General features: G+C 42.6%; 1 protein-coding gene, 1 long non-coding RNA gene and 1 pseudogene across 3 annotated transcripts in view; 2 read left to right on the top strand and 1 right to left on the bottom strand.

The window, feature by feature from the left end:
- CDH13 (cadherin 13) overlaps positions 1–24,442 on the bottom strand; it is a 1,176,109-nt gene that overhangs the window by 9,382 nt on the left and 1,142,285 nt on the right. Inside the window, exons 12-13 of the mRNA XM_054453276.2 lie at positions 6,973–7,206; positions 3,718–3,936 (exon numbers count right to left, since the gene is read on the bottom strand). Coding sequence (XP_054309251.1) covers positions 3,718–3,936; positions 6,973–7,206 — 453 coding nt within the window. The remainder of the gene's footprint in view (positions 1–3,717; positions 3,937–6,972; positions 7,207–24,442) is intronic.
- Positions 9,209–9,324, top strand: LOC129016422 (U2 spliceosomal RNA; annotated as a pseudogene).
- The window catches only part of LOC134738520 (uncharacterized), a 53,513-nt gene continuing 43,331 nt past the window's right edge, over positions 14,261–24,442 (top strand). For both annotated transcript variants that reach the window (XR_010124255.1, XR_010124254.1), the window contains exon 1: positions 14,261–14,399. This is a non-coding gene — a long non-coding RNA (uncharacterized LOC134738520). The remainder of the gene's footprint in view (positions 14,400–24,442) is intronic.

Here is a 24,442-nt window from a genome sequence, read left to right as displayed (position 1 = left end):
AAAAGTAAGTCGCAGAATGGTATGCCCAATATAATATGAATTACAGGAGGTTTTACAAACTGCACAGAATAGAACTGTATGTGTTATGTGTGAATGTGTGTGCGTGTGTGTATGTGTGAGTTTGTGTGTAGTAAAAGGATAAAACATCTGGACACACACATGAATAGCTAATTCATGGTGGCTATTGTTTCTGAGGAGAGAGAACAGAAAATAAAATTGGGCAGAGAAACATAGGCAATTTTACCTTTGCCTGTAATATTTTATTTTCTGAAGAAAGAGAAAGGAAGGGGCCAGGTGTGGTGACTCACACCTGTAATCCTAGCACTTTGGGAGGCCGAGGCAGGCAGATTACCTGAGGTCAGGGGTTTGAGACGAGCCTGGCCGACATGGTGAAACCTCGTCTCTACTAAAAATACAAAAATTAGCCGGGCATGGTGGTGCATGCCTGTAATCCTAGCTACCTGGGAGGCTGAGGCAGGAGAATCACTTGAACCCAGGAGATGGAGGTTGCAGTAAGCTGAGATGATGCCACTGTACTTCAGCCTGGGTGACAGAGTGAGACTGTCTCAAAAAAAAAAAAAAAAAAAAAAAACAACAACAAATAAATAAAGAAAAGAAAGACAAAGGAAGGAAGAAAAAAAGAATAAAAGAAAAGAGGGAGAAATATGTTTCCTTTCATTTATCCATCTGTCTGTCTATGTATCCGTTCATTCCCATTCTCCAACACCCTATTCCCCAACCTCAAGTCATAATCCAGACCACAAATGAAAGTTTCTAGGGCACTGAGCCCAGGAATTCATATTTTAAAAATGTTTCCTAAGTGGTTCTGATGTGCAACAGCATTTAGGAACTACCACTGCAATTAACATGTTGCCGTTATCACACAGTGGCAATTGTGTACGGCAAGCCAATGAGAAGCTCAGGTCAAATTTAGCGTCAGTTAACTCCATCCTCAACTCTTCCTAGTTGGTTTCTCTTCCTTGTCAAGTTTAACTTCCTGTCTGGTTCACGTTTTAATTCTGTAAGCTTCTGAAACACTTTTTGGAAAGTTGGTGCTATAGAAATTCTCATATGGATGTGTTCTGTCATCTCACTGTACCCTCCTCCCTGGAGGAGGGATGGTGCCAGGTTTTCTGGCACCATCGGTAGCAAACATCTTCATACTTATATTCTTAAATTTACTCTCCTCCACCTGTTTATTATTGAGTTGTGAACCGAAGGAACCAGCATGTGTTTAGGGTGGGGACAAGATCGGAGGACACTGTTAGAATGTCCAGGAGCCTGTACCTAAATGTTGGAGTCACTCACCAGGACGGTCCTGATTTCCCAGTGTCTTTGGACCACCTGGTGAGGCTTTAAAATGGACAAATGTCTAAGCTGCCCTTCCAGCCATAGGGTAGGGCCCAGGTATGGGTAGCTACGTTTAAAAGTTCCCCAGGTGCTTCTGTTGTGCAGCCAGACTTGAGATCCACCACCGTCTCCCCAGCTGATACTATGCAAGAGTGACTTGCAGGTTGCTAGTGATGACTCAGCAAACCAGGCCCCAGAAAGTATACCCTCATGAAGGGAACATTCCTACACTCTAGAAATCTAGGTCTAGGATATCTGTCAGCAAAGTAAGGGGGCAAACAAGCATAATGTGTTGCTATAAATTCGTGGTATCTGCTATGGTCTGAAGTTTGTGCCCCTCCAAAATTTATATGCTGAAACCTGATCCCCAAGGTGATGGTATTAGGAGGTTGGGCCTTTGGAAAATTAGTGGGTCGGGAAGTCAGTGTCCTCATGGATGGGATGGGATGGGATGAGATGCCCCAGAGAGCTGCCTTGCTTCTCCCATCATGTGAAAATGCAGGGAGAAGGCGCCATATGTGAACCACAATGTGGGCTTTCACTAGACAATGAATCTGCCAGCATCTTGTTCTTGGACTTCTCAGCCTCCAGAACCATGAGCAATACATTTCTGTTATTTATAAGCCACCCAGTTTATAGTATTTTGTTATAGTAGCCCGAACGGACTAAGACAGTATCCAAACTCCTCTGGACCACCCCTGCTCAATGTTTAGCCCAATTGCTACACAACCGAATTATCTGCGCTTTGACAAGGTTTCCTAATTTCTTCTCAGCCCCCAGTCCCATCTCTATCCCTTCATCTGAAATTGTTTCTACTTTACAGAAAAGACTCAGGAGAAGCCTCTGAGGGGCGGCCTCCTGATTTCTCTTTTCTGTCTCTCTTTGCAGAAGATAAAGTTAGAAAGCCAGTGAGATAATCGAGGTTAAGTGAACATTAGCACCTGAGACAGGAGGGTGGAGGCAGGGATGGATGGAAAGTGTTGGACACTTAGACTCTGTTGGGCTTTGCAGTGGGAAGATTGAGAAGGAGACATGGGGGTGATGGTGATGATGATGGTGGTGGTAGAGTCATCAGAGGCAAGTCAGGCAGAGGGGCAGGTCAGGAGGGGAAGATGATATGTTCGCTTTCAGAAATGCCCAGTCTGAAGGGCCCTGAAGGGTCAGTGAGATGCTGTAATGGCTTCTTCTTTCTTTCTTTCTTTTTTTTTTGAGACAGAGTCTCGCTCTGTCGCCCAGGTTGGAGTGCAATGGCATGGTCTCGGCTCACTGAAACCTCCACCTCCTGGGTTCAAGAGATTCTGCTGCCTCAGCCTCCTGAGTAGCTGAGACTACAGGCATGTGCCACCATGCCTGGCTAATTTTTGTATTTTTAGTAGACACAAGGTTTCACCATGTTGACCAGGCTGGTCTTGAACTCCTGACCTCAAATGATCCAACCACCTTGGCCTCCCAAAGTGGTGGGATTATAGATGTGAGCCACCGTGCCCGGCCCTTCTTTTTCCTTCAACTCACAGGTCTCTGCTCTTACACACAGCTTTATACACATGAATGTCCAATGTTGTAGTATGTGATTTCCTGGCAGCTCACCACTGTCACTAGGATATAAAACCTTCTGTTTTCTTTTTCTGTCAATTTCCCAACTTCCTAATTCGCAATTACACCGATACCTTCTCAAAAGGTAAGTAGCAAGGCCCAGAAGGCTTTTGGATGGTAACAGTTATATATGAATCACTGCTAAAGTTAACATTGGACTAGTATTTCATAAATAAGGAATATCTGACACATGTATTTATTCATTTTATCCTCACATCTATATTACTTGGCATAATAATTCATTTGTTTAAAATAATGTTTCATTATATTATAGTCATTATTACTAGCCAGTGAAAAAACAGTGTGAATTATGCATTTATCATTTTCCCTGAAGCCCAACCTCCATCCATAAATTCTCACGACTATTCTCAGAAAGTCTCATAATATCTGTTTTAACCTTGCAAAAGATTATTCTGCATAATGTAGAGAGAAACAGGCCTCTGATAGACCAGTTAACTAATCCAGGCACATTTTCATTAGCTCAAGTTGAGTGGCAGCTGTAGGAAGTTTTGCTTACCACCTAGTTTGCAGGCTAGCAATGAACACCTTTGCACAGTTCCTCAGACTGGCTGGCAGGGATTGTTAAGATGCCTTTAAACATTAGTGGGAGCACTTTTACATATAACATGTTCTATCATACAGACATACACTAAAGATGAATGATTCTTCCGGGAAACATCTTCTTGGACAGGTATACGGGAAAACGCTGGCTTCATGAACCCCGTGAAGTTACAATTTCCTATTTGTTCATGCACTGGAGTTAGGCCAACTTACAAGCTAAGCTGAAGAGGCTGAGGAGCAGGAGTGAGGGCAGGCTGAAGCGCAGGGCCCCCGCCGCATTGCAGTCCACTTTGGAATTCCTGCAGGAGCACACTTGTACCCTGAGATCTGTGATATTCGTCATGGGTGGTTTCCCTGAATCTGTCACCATGATGGGCAGGTTGTAGTTTGCTTTGTTCAGATTTTGAAGAAGGCTTACCAGGGCATGTGTATCTGTAAAGGCAAGGAGGGTTCTGGTGAGAGCGGATGAGATTTTTCCAATAAAAGAGTGAGGTTTTGGTGACTAAAATCACACCAAACAGGCATTGCATTTTCATTTATAATCGTGCGAATGCTTAAATTTAAATTCATTAACATCAAGTGAAAATACCAGTTCAGATCCTCAGTGGCACCTGCCACATTCCAAGTGCCCAGAAGCCACACGTGGCTGGTGGCTCCTGTAATGAACAGCACAGAGACAGAGTCTTTCCATCACCAGAGTTCTGTGCCTCGGCACCATTATAATCACCTTCAAGGAGAGCTCCTTTCATGAAGATGATTGATTACCAAGAACTCCTCCCTGCAAATTTATTACACGAAAAAGCCATCTTGACAAAGACTGTGTTCCACATCTAGAAAGCTAAGGTGAAAATCCACCTGCTCTCAATGTGGGCAGGACCCTGATGTGTTATCATGGAGATGGGTTCTACAGCCTACGTTATTTGTCTTTAGTTTTTTTTTTGTTTTTGTTTTGAGACAGGGTCTCACTCTGTTGCCCAGCCTGGAGTGCAGTGGTGCAATCTTGGCTCATTGCAACCTCCGCATCCTGGGTTCAAACGATTCTCCTGCCTCAGCCTCCCGAGTAGCTGGGATTACAGGCACACACTACCATGTCCAGCTAATTTTCGTATTTTTAGTAGTGATGGGGTTTCACCATATTGGCCATGCTGGTCTCAAACTCCTGACCTCAGGTGATCTGCCTGCCTCGGCCTCCCAAAATGCTGGGATTACAGGTGTGAGCCACTGAGTCCAGCCTTGTTTTTATTTTTTTTTGAAATCAATCCTCAGTCCACAGCTCTACATTTGGGTGGGAACCCGCAACATAGAGACTGGATCTTTAAGCTTCCCCTCCACTACCCTAATGTCATATGCGGTGGCAATAGCCACCATCACCCAGGCCCCTGGGTGACACTTGGCAGTGGCTGCACCAGCTGGCCTATTCTTTAGCCTTGGGATAAAGTCACTCACATGATTAGGGGCATATGTATTTTTAAGTGCCCCTTTCTGGGAATAAACAGGGCTAAATATTCAGAAAAAAAAGTGTGAGACAACAAAATCATTTAGAAGGCATTTATCTATTAGGTAAAACCAGGAGAAAAAACAAGAGTGTAATGACAGGGAAATAAAAATAGATGAAGCATGATCATTACCAGAAGGTGACAGCAGCAGCAATGACTAATGTGATGGTCACCTAGTGAGATGGCAGATTAAATCAAACAGCATTTTCCCATCTTCCTTGAGCAGAGGATACACTCTTTTTTTTTTTTTTTTAAATTTAAGTTCCGGGGTGCATGAGCAGGATGTGCAGGTTTGTTACATAGGTAAATGTGTGCCATGGTGGTTTGCTGCACAAATCATCCCATCACCTAGGTATTAAGCCCCACATGCACTGGCTATTTATCCTGATGCTCACCCCCCTCTGCACCCTCCCAAAAAAGAAACTCTTGAAAGAGAAAGTTCCAATTGGAAAGAACTGGAGATGATTATTCAAATCGGCTATAGCCATAAAAACTAGCAAATAAAACACTAACCCCTCAAACAAGAGAAGGTCTGTTTTAATTAAAAATAATCAGTATAACAGAATTCATTATTTAAAAAGCAATAAAATAGACAAACAGGCAAATAGAATCAATAACAAGCAAAAGGCACTAATAAAATAAGATATGAGATAGGGCTATAACAATAGATATGAGATTTTTAAATAGAAAATGTTATGCACAATTGTACAATACATTTGCAAAACCTAAGGAAATGGGTAATTCTCTGTCTCCCTCAAAAGTTCTGCCACTGATATAAGAAGTGGGAACCCTGACGGGGTCAACAGCAGGATAAGTATATTATTGAAGACATAGTGTCTAATGTCTTTCTTTTTCTTTTTTCTTTTACTTTATTGGAAGACAAGGTGAACTTGGTAGTTAGTTTACATTTGGGGAAGAAAGTGGGTGAGATTGTGGATATAGGGATATTCCATATTAATATGTTGGTGTTTCAGTCTTAATAAGGCAAGTGATAGAAGTTGGGTTAAGTTTTGAATTCCACCTGCCTATGTGGAAGGACTTGTGGGAGGAGACATTGCTTGCAAGTGTTATAAAGGAGAAAGAAGATGCATGGAAGAAGACATCAAAGTCAGTGATGGCCAAAGATTTGAAAAAAAACCCAAGGTCATCATTAGACCAAGTCAAGTCTGAGGACGTCTGCAGCATACTATGAAAGGTTGCAGGTTGAAGACTATAAAGATTCTTATCCTAGCGCTTTTCTTTCCTTTAGGCTTTTATGGCAGCAGGTATACCATGAAAAGTCTCTCCAATGCGCTAGTGAAAGTTAATGTTAACCCAGTTCTCTGTCTCTGAGATTGGAAAGACAGCTGAGCCAAGAGATAGCTGGGGAGAAGCAGAGACTCCTGTCTTTTGAAGGCCTGATACTGGGCAGGCTGGCCAATATTCTTTGTAAGCTAGTTACAAACAAAGAATCTGTGGAGTTTAATTAAAAGAAAAAAGGAAGAGAAAGAGGAAGAACAAAGAATCACAGTCTTGTAGCTGGGAACTCTGGGATGGCAGAAACTATAGATTAGTTAAGAGAAAGTTCACTATTGGGTGATGGGGACAGTAAAAGCCTAGATTTCACCACTATGCAATGTATGTATGTAAAAACCTGCAGTTGTGCACCCTAAATATATGAAAATTTTAAAGAGAGAATATTGGAGTTATACTAAATAGTGTATGTAGCAGACAGGTTAGGATATACAACACAGGGTGTACAGTATAGAAAACTTCAGAGAGGAAGCAGAAGAGAAAATGTCTATGTTTGAAACAGATATCCAATATTGCATTTGTTTGTTGGTGGGAAAATTGTCAGTATTTATAATATGCCAATAACTTAAAATGAACCAAATGAGAATACATGAGAGAACAGCCGAGAAAGAGCATTTTGGGAAAGAGAAACTAAATTGAAAGCTGGAAGAATAGGGAGAAATGCTTTAGCCAGACTTACTGTTGATCTTGGAGATCTTCCAGACTTTATCAGGAACAGCTTGTTTGTGGATTTCAAATTTGAAAGGATCTGTATTCGGGTGAAGATCCTTATCTGATGCTCCCAAAATGACTACACTGAGGTTTTTGGCATCATCACAGACTTCAGCTACTGTGGGGTAAATGAAGGGGGCATTGTCGTTCACGTCCTCCAGGGTTATCAGCAAAGTCCCAGTGCCCGTAGCAGGAGGGTTGCCTGTGGGAAAAAGGGAAGATATTGGTATGCAACTGGTATATGCGAGAGCAATTTACCATAGTACTTTTTGCATTGTAAACTTAGTATATTTTGCAGTTATTTTATTTTTTTGAGACAGGGTCTCACTCTGTCACCCAGACTGGAATGCAGTGGTGTGATCATGGCTCACTGCAGCCACAACCTCCTGGGCTCAAGCAATCCTATCACTTCAGTATCCCAAGTAGCTGGGACCACAGGCACACGCCACCACACCTGGCTAACTTTATTTTTTTTTAGCGTTTGCATCTAAGAGGATAATTTTTGTATTTTTTGTAGAGACGGAGCCTCACTATGTTACCCAGGCTGATTTCAAACTCCTGGCCTCAAGCAATCCTCCTGCCTCAGATACCCAAATTGTTGTGATCACAGGTGTGAGCCACCATGTCCAGCCCATTTCTCAGTTATTATTAATAGTTGCAAACAAGACTAACCATAATAGATTTTTTTTGGTATAAAGTTTAGTGGTTTACAAAGCCCTTTATCATATATAAGAGATTTTTTTTTTTTTTTTTTTTTTTTTTGAGACGGGGTCTCACCCCATCTCCTGAGCTGGAGTGCAATGGCGCGATCTCCACTCACTGCAACCTCCGCCTCCCAGGTTCAAGCGATTCCTGTGCCTCAGCCTCCCGAGCAGCTGGGACTACAGGCGCCCGCCATCATGCCCAGCTAATTTTTTTGTAGTTTTAGTAGAGATGGGGTTTTGCTGTGTTGGCCAGGCTGGTCTCAAACTCCTGACCTTGTGATCCGCCTGCCTCGGCCTCCCAAAGTGCTGGGATTACAGGCATGAGCCACCACGCCTGGCCTTAAGACTTTTGATTGAAGTTCTTTAGGCTTAATACTTTACCCTTAGAGTACCAAGCTTCTGACACACACTGAAAAGTCATTCTCACACGCTGAAATCTATTCAAAGAATGGAGATAAATATGACTTTTCCTCACTTATCAAATTAAATCTTTTACATAAGTCGCCAGGTATTCACACATGTGGTGGTAGGGGGAGGATGGAGTCTCCATGAGAGATGGCCATGGTTTCACTGCTGTAGCTCTACTCTAACTAGGGAGTTGACTAAAGAGGGAAAGATTAAATCCGAGACATTTTTTTCTGGGGGTGAAAAAGGGTCTCAGATGGCTGATGGTGCCACTGGGGGCTTGGATGGCTGACCGTGCTGGACAGGACATACTTAGGAAGCTGGGTTAGTGATGAGAAATGAGATCACTAGCTGGCTACAGGGGCATAGAAGCAATCATCATATAATCTTTGGGCCTTATTTTTAAAGCCTTGTTTTTTTTCCTAATATTTCAGCTACTTCCTGAAATATTTTTCATTTTAGGAAATACTATTTTAAGATAATGGCCCTCATAATCACCAATCTAATAACGTCTTTCTTTTCTTTCTTTCTTTTTTTTTTTTTTTGAGACAGAGTCTTGCCCTGTCGCCCAGGCTGGAGTGCAGTGGTGCGGTCTCGGCTCACTGCAACCTCTGCTTCCTGCGTTCAAGTGATTCTCATGCCTCAGCCACCCAAGTAGCTGGGATTACAGGTGTGCACCACAATGCCCAGCTAATTTTTGTATTTTTAGTAGAGACGGGGTTTCACCATGTTGGTCAGGCTGGTCTCAAACACCTGACTTCAAGTGATCCACCCGACTCGGCCTCCCAAAGTGTTGGGATTACAGGCATGAGCCATTGTGCCCAGCCCTAATAATGTATTTCACTTAAAGAAACGGTGTTTAATGTTAATAAAACTCAGCTTGCCTTTATTTTTCTCTGAATTCATTTTTAATCATTTGTGCATTAGAGGTTTGCTCTTGGGACAAACCATTTGTTAGTAGTTTCTAATTTTCTGCAAGAAAGGTTAGAGCCAAATTCATAGGTCACACATTTTAAGTATACAGATTTGTCTTATTCCCAAAAGAATTTGAAGCACCTCTAAAATTACAGCACCATAATTTTATACAGTAGTACAATCGTTTCTTGGCCTCTTGGCTAAGATGAAGTACAGATCTGTTCTTATCAGTTTAATAAACTAATACTATAGAGTACTAATCTAACCTATGGCTTTCTTTTATTTTTCTAATCCTTATTTTCACTTAGCCAGATTTCCAAGTATAATTTTATTTTATCTTGTACTATATTTATGTTTTGAAACGCATATTAAGTTTGCAGTTAGGCTATCAGGTTACATGGGGGTTAGAAGGGTAGTGAGTATTTGAAGTTGACATACAAGACGCAGGCAAGTCCTAGCAAAGAAGCAAGGAGACCTCTTTAGATGCAGACAGCTTATTACTCAGACAGTAAAAGCAGGTGTCGGCATGGTGGCCTTGGTGCAGGTCATGGCAGAATAAAAGGGACTGGACAACTGCAAGAGAAAGAAGGGATGTTGCTGTAGAGCCAACTCCAAGCTGCTTCTCAGCAGTTTTACAGCAGCAGCTGTGTCCTGAGAGGGGCAGGCAGAAAGCCCCTGCACCTCATAGAACCCGGAAGGCAATGAGAAACTGGCTGGGGGACCGCAGGGTGTTCTGCCAAGACTCAGAGCAGCTGCAGGTCACACCCTCCCAATGTGGCTCTACATGCAAAGTCATGGGGTGCCGTGGTGGAGCTGCTGCTCCAGAGCTGAGGGCACTGAGGATGGCATGGGCTCCTGGAGGGCCTTGAGTAGCATTACAAGGGGCTGCTACCAATTCCACAGAGTGCACGAGGCCACCAGAGGCTTTCTGGAAAGGCAGTGATCCAGGAACAATCTGATCTGACTTATTTTCAGAAAGCACACAATTGTATTGATAGGAAATGTGAGAACCCGCAGGCAGGCGGGCCAGCCATGGATGAAGACAGGCATGATGTGTGCAGCTCGAGCAGGAAACCAGTGTCTTTTCATGGTGATCAAGCACTCAGACAAGGCTGCCCGAAGAAGAGCAGAGTGCAGTGGGAAGTGGGAAGACCAGCAGTTCAGCCTTGATTGTGCTAACGGCCCCTTGAATTCAATACACCTGTGCAGATGTGTGCAGCTTGGCGGAAGTGCCCAGGCTGAGTTAGGGGTTGGGAAGTCATCAACACATTGATGGCTTTGAAACTTCTCTAACAAAGTGGTTACCCAAGGTGAAAGTTCAGAATGCCAGAGGGGTGGAATACGGAATCCTGAGAGACCCCAAAGTTTAAAGAGCAGATGCTAGTTTTGCGGGAGAGAATTGGAAAAGGAGTCAGTGACCCATAATTAAATGTGTCATGACCCCTACGAGGATAAGAAGTAAAGAGAAGTAATGGGATTTTGCAAGGAGAATGTTACTGGTGATATTTTTGGAAGAGGTTTCTGTTAACGGAGAAAAAACCAGCTTAAAGGAAGCTGAGCAGTGAGTCATGAAGAAGTGCGAGCCGATAATCTTTAGCGGGGCTGGTAGAAATTTAAATATATCAACACCCAAAGACAGCTACAGAGTAAACATTCAAATAAATGTCTGCTAAAATAGCAACACAAATGCAATTAATCATTTGAAGGATGGCTATTTCTAATGGTGGCATATCATCAACTTTTGTTAGAGCGCAAACTCAAAAGAAATGCATAATTACTTTGGTTTTTCACTGTCAGCTTTAGTCGTTTAGTTAAATTTCTTTATTGAAAAATTATTTTTCTCTTTTTATTGAACTAATTGAATATCTCAGAAGAATCCATTATGTTTTTTCACTCTGAATATATTATGAAGCCAAGTCCTTTGGTAGAATGGATGAGAAGGCATTATGAGCATTTGAAATATGGCCATAAGAATTGCCTTTTGTGAACTTAATTATACTACTGTCTTCAATTTCCCACGTGTTATTCCCAGGCCAGGTGGGTGATGTCATTTTCTGAAGTCAGTAAGATGAGTTTGTTACTTTGGGCAATGAGTTAAAGACAAGATTCACAAAATCCTGAGGGAAAGAGCCTCTCTCAGTTTCTGTGCACAGGATAGAGAAAAATCACATCCAAAATTCAGGTGAAATTCAAAATTTCAAAATTCCTCACAAGCCCATTTGGCTCCAATCATTTCTGGGGCCCAGGAAATAGAGGGGCTTCTAAGTATTCTCTAGATTTTCAGCAAAAATCCCTCACCCCTCTGTTCCTCTTTCCATCAGCAGCCTCCACCACCATGGAACCACTCATAACCAAGAATCAAAATCAAGGCACAGTCAAGATGGGGTCCCTCCTTTATGAATTTTCTCTTTCTTTTCTTTTCCTTCTTTCTTTTTTTCTTTTCTTTTTCTTTTTTTTTAATTATTGAGACAGAGTGTCTTGCTCTGTCTCCCAGGCTGGAGTGCAGTGGCACAATCTCGGCTCATAAGCCACCATGCCTGGCCGGAATTTCCTCTTTCAATAGGGAAAAAGGGTCAATTTGAGCAAAACACCCAGAAATGGAGCTAGAATGGGACTCCCTCTTTGCAGCTCCCTTCTGGAGGAAGCCCAGGGGCCATGTTCTCAGGGTAGCCATTTTAAGGATCAGAGGAAGTCCAACCTCTAAACGTGTGGGGATCTGGCTGAGTTTGTAGGGGCTTCTGTCTTTATAATGTTAGGAGCTGTAAGAACTGCTGACAGATGAACCATTCCAGCTTTCAGGTCTTCAACGTGGTTGGGAGGTGGGTTTCCAATTGGGAATCTGCTGAAGGTCATGGCCCCTGCCTCCAGAGAAATGCACCTGCATTCAGAAACATACCTGAGGAGTCCACAGACACCAAAATTGCAAGCCCAGGCTTGGTGCAAGTTCAGAGCAGAAGATCTGAGACCGATTCGTTGTAGGTATGGTGAGGCTGAGGTCCAGAAAGATTTAGGACAGGCTCAAATGGACACCGTGAGTGTCAGGCCTCCTTCTCTAGAGCAAGCATTAACCTATACTTTCTCCACCAGAATTTTTACTACATAGCTTGAGTCTTACAGGCTCTCATTTTAACCATGAAAGCAAACTATAATCCCTAAACCATAATTTCAGGTTATTATTATTACTATTTATAGCTTCCTTCTTATGAACTGTTCTTTTAATCGTGGTGAAATATACATAACATAAAGTTGACAATTTTTAACCATTTTGAAGTGTAAAGTTCAGTGGTGTTAAGTACATTCAAATTCTTGTGAGACCATCACCACCATTTATCTTCAGAACTTTCTCACCATGCAAAACTGAAACTCTGACCCATTAAATACCAACTCCCCATTCCCCTTCCCCTGGCCCCTGGCAGCCACCATTCCACTTCTTGTTTCTATGAATCCGACGACTCTGGGGAATTCATATAAGCGGATTTTTTTTTTTTTCACAAATACATGGTAGGCCGGACGCAGTGGCTCAGGTCTGCAATCCCAGCACTCTGGGAGGCTGAAGTGGGCAGATCACTTGAGGTCAGGAGTTTGAGACCGGCCTGGCCAACATGGCGAAACCCTGTCTCTACTAAAAATACAAAAAATTAGCTGGGCATGGTGGCACGTGCCTGTAATCCCAGCTACTCTGGAGGCTGAGGCAAGAGAATCACTTGAACCCAAGAGGCAGAGGTTGCAGTGAGCTGAGACTGCGCCACTGCACTCCAGCCTGGGCAGCAGAGCAAGACTCTGTCTCAAAGAAAAAAAAAAAAAAAGAAATGGCAGTTGACTAGGTCATTGTAAATGTATTTGAGATTCTTAGCTTCCTGTTCCTATTTTGCTTGCTGGAAATGACTATGACAGCCTGTGTCATAGTCAGGCTGGGTACCCAAGGAATCATCAGTTCCAGCTAGCATAGTCATAGTTGTCCCTGTAGTAGGACAATAGGCAGGATGGGGGCTGGGACTAATGCCCTAGGCTTGCTGGTATCACCGGCCATGCACAGTAAAATAGCATTTACTATTTCTGTAGGAGTAATAGCTCAGTAGCCAAAAATGATCATAGAGTTGAGTAGATCTTTTTCAGAGATAACAGCAGGGGGCTGGGCTCCACATGGGGACAGTCTGTGCTGATGGAGGTTCGTGAAACAGAAACGAGACCCCAAAGCTGAGGCCTTGTCTTCCAGCTACAAGACCATGCCAGGCAGGGAAGGGGGAGGGATAAGGATGGAGAGAAAGGAGGAAGCTTGGGAGCAGGACCTTATTATAGAAATGGGCCTCTGTGGGGTAGTGGTTTAGAGCCTCATGACTGGGGAACAGTGTTGGACCCTGTGGCTCAGCCACCAGGAGAATCACCATATACTAATGCTCACCCTGGATTTGAGGCAGGGCTAGAAGAACTTCCTTACCTCCTAAGGATAGATAGGCTCGACCAAGAGGGCCATAACCTTCCCCTGTGCTGGACTACACTTTAGATGGGCTTCTTTCAGACTCTAGAGCCCTGATATGATTTGGCTTTGTGTCTTCACCCAAATCTCATCTCGAATTGTAATCCCCACATGTTAAGGGAGGGAGATGATTAGATCATGGGGGTGGTTCACCCATGCTGTTCTCGTGATAGTGAGTGAGTTCTCATGAGATCTGATGGTTTTATGTGTCTGGCATTTACCCTGCTAGCACTTCTCTCTCCTGACGCCGTGTGAAGAAGGTCCTTGCTTCCTGTTTGCCTTCCACCATGACTGTAAGTTTCCTGAGGCCTCCCCAGCCATGTGGAACTATGAGCCAATTAAACCTCTTTCCTTTATAAATTACCCAGTCTCGAGTAGTACCTATATATAGTAGTATGAGAATGGGCTAATATAGGCCTTGACTTCTCTTTTCTTGAAGCATTTACTTTAGAAACCTGCAATTGTAAATTCTTTCTCTGTCCCTGTGAGATGTAAATCTTCCAACCTGTTGCTAGTTTTGCAACCCAGGACCATCTTTCTCAAGGACCTGGCATCTCTTTGAAATGTAATCATGGAAAGGAATAGTGTCCCTGTCTCTCAGTCCCTGTGGAGGGTTGGAGCCTAACTCCAATAAACACCCATTAGGAAACACAGATGCCTAATCATGTGGACCAACCTCCCCACAAACATCCTCCAGTACTTTTCCATTAGCTCATCCCAGTGCTTAAAAATCCTCCCATTGTTTGTTTCAGCACAGTTAGTTCAATCTCTCTCCCTTATTGTAGCCTTGAATAAAGCCTTTGCCTTTCAAACTCTGTCCTGCCCATTTTTCTTTGACATGTTCAGATGTTGGCAAGGCTGAAAACTGCAGGGGATCTGGTTGTGATAATCCAGGTAACCCACAGGGAAAGCACAGGTAAGGCAGAAGCAGGGAAGCGAGGTGAGGGGTGGTGTATCCATGAAAGGAGGGTTCCAAAAACGAATGATAAGAATGGTCATGTCACACCAGGAGTGTGGTAGTACGTGCACCCGTTGGCAAGCGATTTAATGAGATTGCTTTAAACATGGCTTGATTTTAATTTGTAGGACAAAATTGAATCCATGATTGATCCACAAGGCCCTGTGAAGTGTTTGGTAAAAACATACACTAAGTCTTTATGGACAGAGTTTCTTTGATGCCGGGAGTTTCTGCTGACCTATATTCAAGTGCTATAAGTAATTGGATTTTTCTTTTTAACCAGCAGTTGCAGACTGGCATTTGGTCTGCTAATTCATTGTGTTTCTGGGATGTCCAGTGTTCCAAGAATTCTTGTTTTTCATCCAAATGGCTGAAGTGGAACACATGTTTGCAAGATGTCCACTGGTCCTTTCCAGCCTCCTGCCTCTGCCCTGGCTTATAAGACTTGGGCCTTCCTCATATGTTCCCTCCTAGCTAACCTGACTTAAGCCAGTATAGATTTTTCTTCATTTCTCCATTCCTGAAGTATGGCTCCCTCCTTTCTCTTAAGCATGTCTTTCAGTCTTATACTACTTCTTTTCTTGATATTGAGTCTATTTGTGTACATGGATAGTTTAATAGGCATCTCATTTAAGGTTCTGAAATAAGTATACAAGCTAAAAACTCTTCCCCCATCCTTCTCCATCCACAAAGTGTACATTGTGTTGGGTGATATCATGGGGAAAATACCAGGAGCAAACCTTAGCTGCAGGAATCTCTTTTCTCTTGTGTTGTTGACTTCTTATTAGAAAGACACGTGTTTTTGTTACAGGGTTGGCAATTCCATCATGCAGCAGTGTGAATGGGATGTAAGGAGATATTTTAAATTTTACCTCCTAATACAACCATATCAAATCCCATTTCCAAATGAGGAAATGAGGACTTGCAGGCATGGATATCTGGAAACAAAGCCTATTTAAAATTGCTTAGTAGGAATGACAGTTTTCCTTCCAACCCATTTTCAGTGACAGCCTGTCACTCTTGACTGAGAGATCTCCAACCTTCAAATGTTGGTGGGTTATTTATTTTGCAAGCAGCCCTCCTGCTGCCATACAATGGCAAGTCTTGAGGGGGAAAGGGTTATCGTTTTCTTTCCTTTGGATCTGAGTTACTGGCTCTCTTGCTCTAGAGGACTATGCCTTTTAGACCATGGCGGTGCTTTTGCTTCATGGACTTGGCATCCTGCCACGGTCTTCCTGGCATTCAACCTCTGCTTGCCCTTGTTTCTGGCTTTGTCATTCCCACTCAGCACTGACAACTTGTAAGAGCCTCAGCACATTATATGACCATGATAGGACCACATGGATTCCACTACTGGATTTCAAACTCCAATAATTAACCTTGTATTTCTTCAAGTTGAGCAGTGATAACTGCCTATGAGATGGCCAAGTTGGCCACCTGGCCTGCCTGGCTTACTTTTGGTCTGGTTGGCTCATGATTTATACTTAGCCTTTTGTGATCTTGGTGTAGTGAGGGCAGAACTGTGCATTTTCTAAGAGAAGCAGGGTAATATAATTAATAAAAGGTGAAGATTTACATAGAGGAATCGAGCGCCTGCTGTTATACAGACTAGGAAAAGTCCAAGCAAACCAGGCAGGTTGTTGCTTTGAGCACATGGGGGTCTACATTCTAGTTTTTTCTCATTTTCTAGAAGAGAAAACTGGAAACTCAGATTAAGGAGCGTGTCCAAGGTGCTCTAACATTAGTGTGTCAGAGGCATTTAAATCAGAGCAACTCCATCTTGAATAGGGGCTGGGTAAAATGAGGTGGAGATCTACTGGGCTGCCTTCCCAGGCGGTTAAGCCATTCTAAGTCACAGGATGAGATAGGAGGTCGGCATAAGATACGGGTTATAAAGACCTTTGATAAAATAGGTTGCAGTACAGAAGCTGGCCAAAACCCACCAAAACCAACATGGTGACAAGGGTGACCTCTTGTGGTCCTCACTACTGCACTCCCACCAGCACCATGACGGTTTAAAAATGCCATGGCAACATCAGGAGGTTACTCTCTATGATCTAAAAAGGGGAGGCATGAATAATCCACCCCTTGTTTAGCATGTCATCAATAAACAACCTCAAAAATGGGCAACCAGCAGCCCTTGGGGATGCTCTGTCTATGGAGTAGCCATTCTTTTATTCTTTTGCTTTCCTAATATACTTGCTTTCACTTTATGGACTCTTACTGAATTCTTTCTTGTGTGAGATCTAAGAACTCTCTCTTGGAGTCTGGATCGGGACCTCTTTCCAGTCACAAGCATGTCACCTGTTTGAGAGCTGTGGCCCCATGGTAGGGCATCCCCATCGCTGGAGCTTTCTGGCTATTCTAGAAAGTGAATGGAATGACTGGCGATTGTAAAGCACTTCCCCGTCCGTAAGAGCCAGAGCTGCAGAGCTCAAAGCTTGAGTATTTTGGTGCTTGTGGTTGGTACTAAACACTGGTAGAAAGGGTAAAAAACAGTCTCCTGTGCTTTTCTTACCTACATGGCCAACAGTATATTGTTTTGTGTGGGAAGCCTGTAGAACTGAACCAGGACTCCTCCAAGAAACATGAGCCACACGTGGTTCTCCTGGCATTGCTTTGACGCTGTGGGTGTGGATGCAATGAGAAACAGGGTCAGGTTTTGAAACCATCCCCACAGGGTTGACAGGAATTGCATGCCAGGTTCTGGGTACAAATATAGTTATAATTCAGCACTAATCAGGCTGCACCCTGGCCCAGTTCCTTGTTGCAGTAGGTCATGTACCGTAACCAAGTACCCTGATTTTTCTGAGGTGGTTTAATTACTTTTTTCTCTTCTCTTCTCCTTTCTCCTTTCAGCCTGCTTCCTACCTAGCCCTTTTTGAAATGCAAAATAACCTCTCACCTCCCCCTCACCACACATTCCCTACAAGGAAAGGTCATCTATGTGCCCCAGTGATCTCTTCTCCAGAATTGACAGTCAATTTGCAGATGAAAGCACATCTCCACGGAACTCCCAGTTCCGGGGTGGCCTCAGGAGGACATGCTGAAAACACGCCCACTTGGCCACTTTTACAACTTATTTCTGCCCAGGAAGGCACCAACTCAACTGTCTGCCAACTCAGCTGTTTGGTAGATAAGACACCAGGCTAGCAGGGGGACTTCCTGCCCTTGCTCACTTCCCCTTTAACCTTATAAACATGTCTGCTTTTTGCTCCAAAGATGAAGCAGCACACTTAAAGCAGGACACTTTGTGTCTTTCCAAGCTAGCTTCAAAAATAAATTCACTTTTCTTGTACCAGGCCTGGATCTTGTTAATTGGACTCTGCTGCAGTGAGTGGCTAACCAGCTCCTCAGTTACAGTAGCACTAGATCCTGACATTTGCATCCCCACTGTTCCCCTAGATAGGATCTCTGACATTAAGGCCAGAAGACTGTTTAAGAATTGATTTGCATCCCCATTTTTCCTATAGACACTTAAGATGTTTTCCAGACACACCTCCCCAGAATTCCAGCAACCAGTTGGAAGTCTCCCACAGGGGAACAGGATCAGCATGAGATCACAGCTGCTTCCTCTCCCCTTCCTATGACTTCACCCTGCACTCTTGATCTCCACACTTCTGCCCACTCCAAAGCCCTCAAAAACCCAAGCCTCAACTTCCTTGGGGAAATGGCTTTGAGGTTCCCTCCCATCTTCTCGTTCTGTGACCCTGTGGTCAAGGTGTTTGAACCAGAGCAACTCCATCTTGAATAGGAGCTGGGTAAAATGAGGATGAGACCAACTGGGCTGCATTCCCAGATGGTTAAGGCATTCTAAGTCACAGGATGAGATAGGAGGTCAGCACAAGATACAGGTTATAAAGACCTTGCTGATAAAACAGGTTGCAACAAAGAAGATGGCTAAAACCCACCAAGACCAAGACAGTGATGAGCGTGACCTCTGGCCATCCTCATTGCTACACTCCAACCAGCACCATGACAGTTTACAAATGCCATGGCAACATCAGGAAGTTACCCTATATGGTCTAAAAAGGGGAGGCATGAATAATCCACCCCTTGTTTAGCATATCATCAAGAAAAAACCATAAACATGGGCAACCAGCAGCCCTTGGGGCTGCTCAATGTTGTAGCCATTCTTTTATTCCTTTACTTTCCTAATAAACTTGCTTTCACTTTACTCTGTGGACTAGCCCTGAATTCTTTCTTGCATGAGATCCAAGAACCCTCTCTTGGGGTCTGGATCATGACCCCTTTCCATTAACACTATGATTAAACCTGTTTCTCTGCTGCAACCCGGTGTCATGGCATATTGATTTGCTGTGTGCATTGGTTAACAAACCTATTGCGATTACAATTTTTGTGTGTGTTTTTTTGTCTATTTAAATTTCAGGGATTTTATTTCATGAAAAACCTTGACCAAACAAGATTTCCACTTAGCTAAAAAACACTGAGATTTTTTTGACAGGTTCTTTTTTTTTGTTCAGTAGCTATATATATAAGTGCTTTATATCTTGTCATTAATAGACATAACTAAAAACATAGTGTGATCCTAATTTAAAAATCTACATATGATTAGAGAAAAATTAGAAAGACATATATAAAAATGTAAGTGGTGATTATTTCTCTAGGTAATTAACATTAAAATAATACATTTATCTATTTTTAATTTTCTTTACAATAACCATGAACATGTTAAACTCATAATTATAAAGGGATTAAAAATACTTTTTCTAATTCTACTTTACTTTTTTCTTACTCTTTACTTTTGCGACAATTAATTTTTAGTACATTTACAGAGTGGTGCAACTATCACCACTACCTACTTTTAGAACATTTCATCACCCCCAAAAATAAACCTTGGGCCCATTTGTACTAACTCTTCATACCCACTCCCAGCCCCTGGCAACTACTAATCAATTTTCTGTCTCTACAGATTTGCCTATTTTGAACATTTAATATAAATGGAGTCATATAGTAGGTAGTTTTTTGGGTCTGGATTCTTTCACTTAGCATAATGTTTTTGAGGGTTGTACATGTTGCAGTGTGTATTAGTACCTCATTCTTTTTTATCACTGAATAATAATCCATTGTATGGATAGACCATGTTGTTTATCTACTCACCAGCTGATGGACATTTGAGTTGTTTCCACTTTTTGTCTGTTACGAATAATGTTTCTGTATTAGTCTATCCTCATACTGCTAATAAAGATATACCCAAGACTGGCTAATTTGTAAAGGAAAGAGGTTTAATTGACTCACAGTTCCACATAATCATTCAGAAGGAGAATGAGAAGCAAAGTCACAACTTACATGGCAGCAAGCCAGGGAGCTCATGCAGGAGAACTCCCATTTATATAACTATCAGATCTCGTGAGACTTATTCGCTACCATAAGAACAGTATGGGGAAAACTGCCCCCATGATTCCATTACTCCATCTGGCCCCACCCTTGACACTTGGGGATTACTATGATTCAAGGTGAGATTTGGGTGGGGACACAGCCAAACTGCATCAGCTGCTGTCCACATCTGAACACAAAGGACTAGACATACACATGTTACGAAATTTCTAGACCAGTAAGACAAGACTCTAAATGCCTCTCCCAAGAGGGTCCCATTAGAAGAATAGGATCCCTGGTCTTGCCACAGTGAGATGGTATATTAGTCCATTCTCATGCTGCTATAAAGAACTGCCCAAGACTGGGTAATTTATAAACAAAAGGGGTTTAATTGACTCATGGTTCCAAATTGCTGGGAAGGCCTCAGGAAACTTACAATCATGGCAGAAGACAAGGAGAAGCAGGCGTCTTCTTCACAGGGTGGCAGGACGGAGTGAGTGCAAGCAGGGGAATGCCAGAAGCTTATAAAACAGTCTGTTCTTGTGAGACTCACTCTTTACCATGAGAACAGCATGAAGGAAACTGCCCCTGTGATTCAATTACCTCCACCTGGTCCCGCCCTTGACATGGGATTACAATGAAGATGAGATTTGGGTGGGGACACAGCCAAACCACATCAGATGGGTTGGTTTCGTTGGCACAGAATGTTAGGATCTCAACACAAACTTTCAGAAGTTAGCTCTGAGAAGTCTTAGAAAGTAGTAGACTTTTCCAGCCACTTGTCCCAAATCTTCCCAGAGGTAGGCCCAGAGGCATGCAGCATATGTCTTACCTTGGAACTTATGAGTACAAGTGGTTTTATTTGGAAACAGTGTGCAAAGTGAGGTTGTCTGTGTGAAGAATGAAATGTAGGAAGACAGAGAGAGAACAGGGAAAACAGGAAGCCCATATAATAAGTGCTCAACATACGTTTGAGTTCTTAGGTTGATGCACAAGTAATTGTGGTTTTTGCCATCACTTGCAATGGCAAAAATCACAATTATTTTTGTGCCAACCTATAATTTGATTTAACAAACAAATATGTATGGCCCTTCCTGTAAATATAATCATATATGTTTGTATTTCCATAAGTTTGCTTCTATTTTGAGAGTAGTGGCTATGTCTAAATTCAAATCCTTCCTTATCTAACCCTTGGGGAGAAAACAGAGTGTGGTAGGGCAGAGGTCTGCAGAACTGGGACTCAGAACAGGGTGTCCATACCAGGGACATAGAGAGGGACCTTGGCTAGTGTCCCAAGGAAGCCTGAGGCCCACATTCTGGGAGGATAATCAGGAAGATGGGCCCATCTGAGAGGAGCCACAATTTAGATGTGAGTTAATGAGCAACCTTGAGCATGGACACAAGAGCGGTACAATCTATGGCCCCAAATTCCCTCTAGGTTGCTGTGCATCTGTTAAACCTTCAATAAGCAGCTGTGAGCAAATACATGCCAGATCTCTTATGCCATCTGAACAGGACTCTAAATGTACCTTCACCTTTGCTTTAAAACTGAGAGTGAACCAGGTAACAAACCTGCACGTGTACCTCCTGTTTAAAATAAAAATAGAAAAAAAAAAAAGCTGAAAGTGAACCAGGAGTCTTCTAAGGTTATCCTTTGTTTTATTTTATCCGTTGTGTTCTCTTTAATATGGTTTTTCAGCACCAGTATTTTACAAATCATTTTTATTGAGTGCTCTATAAGCTGAGAATCTCATTGTTTTTAAACTTAAAATCAGTTTTATTGCTTTGTTAATAGAGATATTGCCAATTTCATCTCAGAAATCTCTCTCTCTCTCTCTCTCTCTCTGTGTGTGTGTGTGTGTATAGAAAAATTTTAATAGTAAGCCAACAAAAAATCTGGTGGAAAATAAGTTTGCAGTAATGTAACACCAGGTTTCCATGTGTACTATACTTGATGTAGAACTGAAGCAATTATCCACATAATTTGGGCTGAAAAATTATTTTAGAAGAGACAATAATATAAAACTAAACTGTTGTACAAAAATTCAACTTTTTGGTTTTTGTTTCCATTTCACTGACTTTAGAGAAAAGAAATAAAAGGGAAAGAATTAATTTCGAGGCCATGTTTAAACATGACAGTTTCATTTTATTCATTCAGTCAATAATCATTTACTGGGACTCTACCTCTGCCCGGATGGAAATGTGCTAATGTCAATGGTACAGGTGCCTGCTCTTGAAAATGCTAATGGTATGGCAGGAACAGATATGTAAGCAGATGTGGGATGGTGTTACAAGTGCAGGAAGAGAGGTGATAATAAAATGCTTGTGGCTTGGGATAATTAACTGCCTGGGGATAGATCAGAAGGCTTCATGAAGAGATGGCATTTGAGTGTGCTAGAAATGAGATACCTTGTAGAGAGGATGAAGGTTGTTGTAGGGGAGGAAGTGGTGTGGCTATTTTGTGAGTTCAAAGACTTTAAAGCAAGAGAATGGCTTTGATACAAAGCAGAGGATGTGGACGCACAGGCAGGAATGGACTTGAGTGAGGAGGCCAGGACTGTCATGGAGGCCACGGAGAGGGCTTCAGAGAAGGCAGGCAGGATGCAAGAGTAAAGGGCTGATTTCAGGAGGCTGAGTAGCCATGGCAAGGGCCTCAGGGAAGGCAGGCAGGATGCAAGAGTAAAGGGCTGACTTCAGGAGGCTGAGCAGGCTGATGGGGTGGAGGCTCATGGAGGAAGGGTCTTGCTTGAGGACTGGGTAGATGGCAATGCCAATATCAAGCTGGGGAAGGGGGACTCCAGGGGGAACCAGCTAAGAGACACTTTGGCAGGATGAACTGAGCTGGTTGAGATGGGCATCACTGACAGTATTTTAATGTCAAAATCAGTTTCTTTCACATAAAAAAATGAATGAAAATGTTCTGTTGAAGATAGTTGATTTGCCTGATCAATGTAGAAATGTCCTGCTGTCAGGCTTCCACCTGCCCATTCAGCCAGAGACAAGCTCCATGAATTGATGCCAACGTCCAAAGACACCTTTTCTGGCTAATTGGATTTAGCATCCTTGTCCAAGTTGGGGGCTCCGTGGCCCATCCATTCCCTAGAAAAATGCTCAAATCACCACCACGGTGGTCATAAGTGCCTTTTCATAGTTTGCCTCAGCACTCATGATTCCATAATGACATGCTTAGAAGATCAGTCCACGACTCAGTTCAAGTCAGTTCACTTAAACATTTCTTATATGCTTAGGAGTACTGGGAATTGTGCATTCATGATTTCCAACCCTTTAACAATCCAGCAGGCAGATGGCATTATCTTCATTCTGCAGGTGGGGAAATTGAGACCGAGAGAGTGTAAGTCTCTTGGCTAACGTTGCACAGCTAAGATGGGGAGCTGAACTCTTCCCGAGGTGTAGATGGCACTAGGCACCATTATCTCAATGGACCCAGTGTGCTGCCTCCAATGGCTCTGATCACAGCTCGCTATTACCAGATCTTAAGAGTTCTTTTACTGGGCCATTTTGTCAGCGACAAACTGTAGGTAGTATTTTCAACATGATTGATATTTTGCAAGTGCTTGAAGTAAGGAGGAATGATGGCTGGGCCATCAATTTATTTTTCTTCCTCAATTAATATCACAGCTGAGATAAGGGGTGTTAAACTGGCTTGATTGGGTTGCCATCATAACTAATGGCTTCATTTTATCCAAACTAGCATCTTTTAAGTAGAATCAATCTAAATAATCTTACTATATGCCCCCTGCAGTCTAGAGCTTGGTTGAGCTATGAAAACAGAAAGACCACAGGCTGAGGTATCTTTCTGAAGTTCAGTTCAGAGCCCCTCCCACCCTCAGTTTGGGGGCTATAAATTCAGTAGTTCAGTAGTCATTTCACTCTGGGGCTGAATAACAATTTAAAAAAAAATCAATCTAAGCATATTTTGAGCAATTTTTCAATTTTGAATCAGCTGGCGTTATCGGAACATCTATCTTACAGAGGACTGAAGGAGAAGACAGGCTGGGACATGATATATCTTAGCCTATGAAAAATCATTATCTTAGTCTATTCCATTTTAATTTTACAGCTGTTATGCCTGGTTCTATATCTGAGTGTCTTCTTGGTAACCCACATCACATTTTTCACTGGCAGGCTCAAACATACTTTATATAAGTTGCTAAGTCATGAAAACATGCTGCTGAATTTAGTGGTAATTTGGCTTGTTTTAAAGCCATCACTCCCCTGTTCTTTTAAATGGAAATACATAGGGAACATGATGCGTTTGATAATCATATAAAGACTTAATATGGGCCCCGTAGAGATGGTTTGGTCTTCCAGGTTCAAACTATTTCATATGCCCTGAGCCTTAGGGGGAACTAACAGGGACACCTTTTGTTTTCTTCTTTCTTTAAACTTGGCAGAGTATGAGAGGGCATTTGGGCTTCCTGGAGCAAAATATTTGTCTTCTTTGTTTGCAGTCATCATTTAGGTCTTCTGTGAGAGCATAAGAGCCCCATTCAATAACAATCATGGAACAACGAACCCTATACAATTTTCAAGCAAGAGGAGGGGGAAAGATTAGGTTACCGGTAAGAAGGAGGCAGGAAGACCAGTCTCAGAGAATTCTGAGCAGTGAGCATGGAGTGAG

The sequence above is a fragment of the Pongo pygmaeus genome, chromosome 18 (assembly GCF_028885625.2).
Source record: "Pongo pygmaeus isolate AG05252 chromosome 18, NHGRI_mPonPyg2-v2.0_pri, whole genome shotgun sequence".
Lineage (NCBI taxonomy): Eukaryota > Metazoa > Chordata > Mammalia > Primates > Hominidae > Pongo > Pongo pygmaeus.
This window is presented reverse-complemented; position numbering and strand designations above follow the sequence as displayed.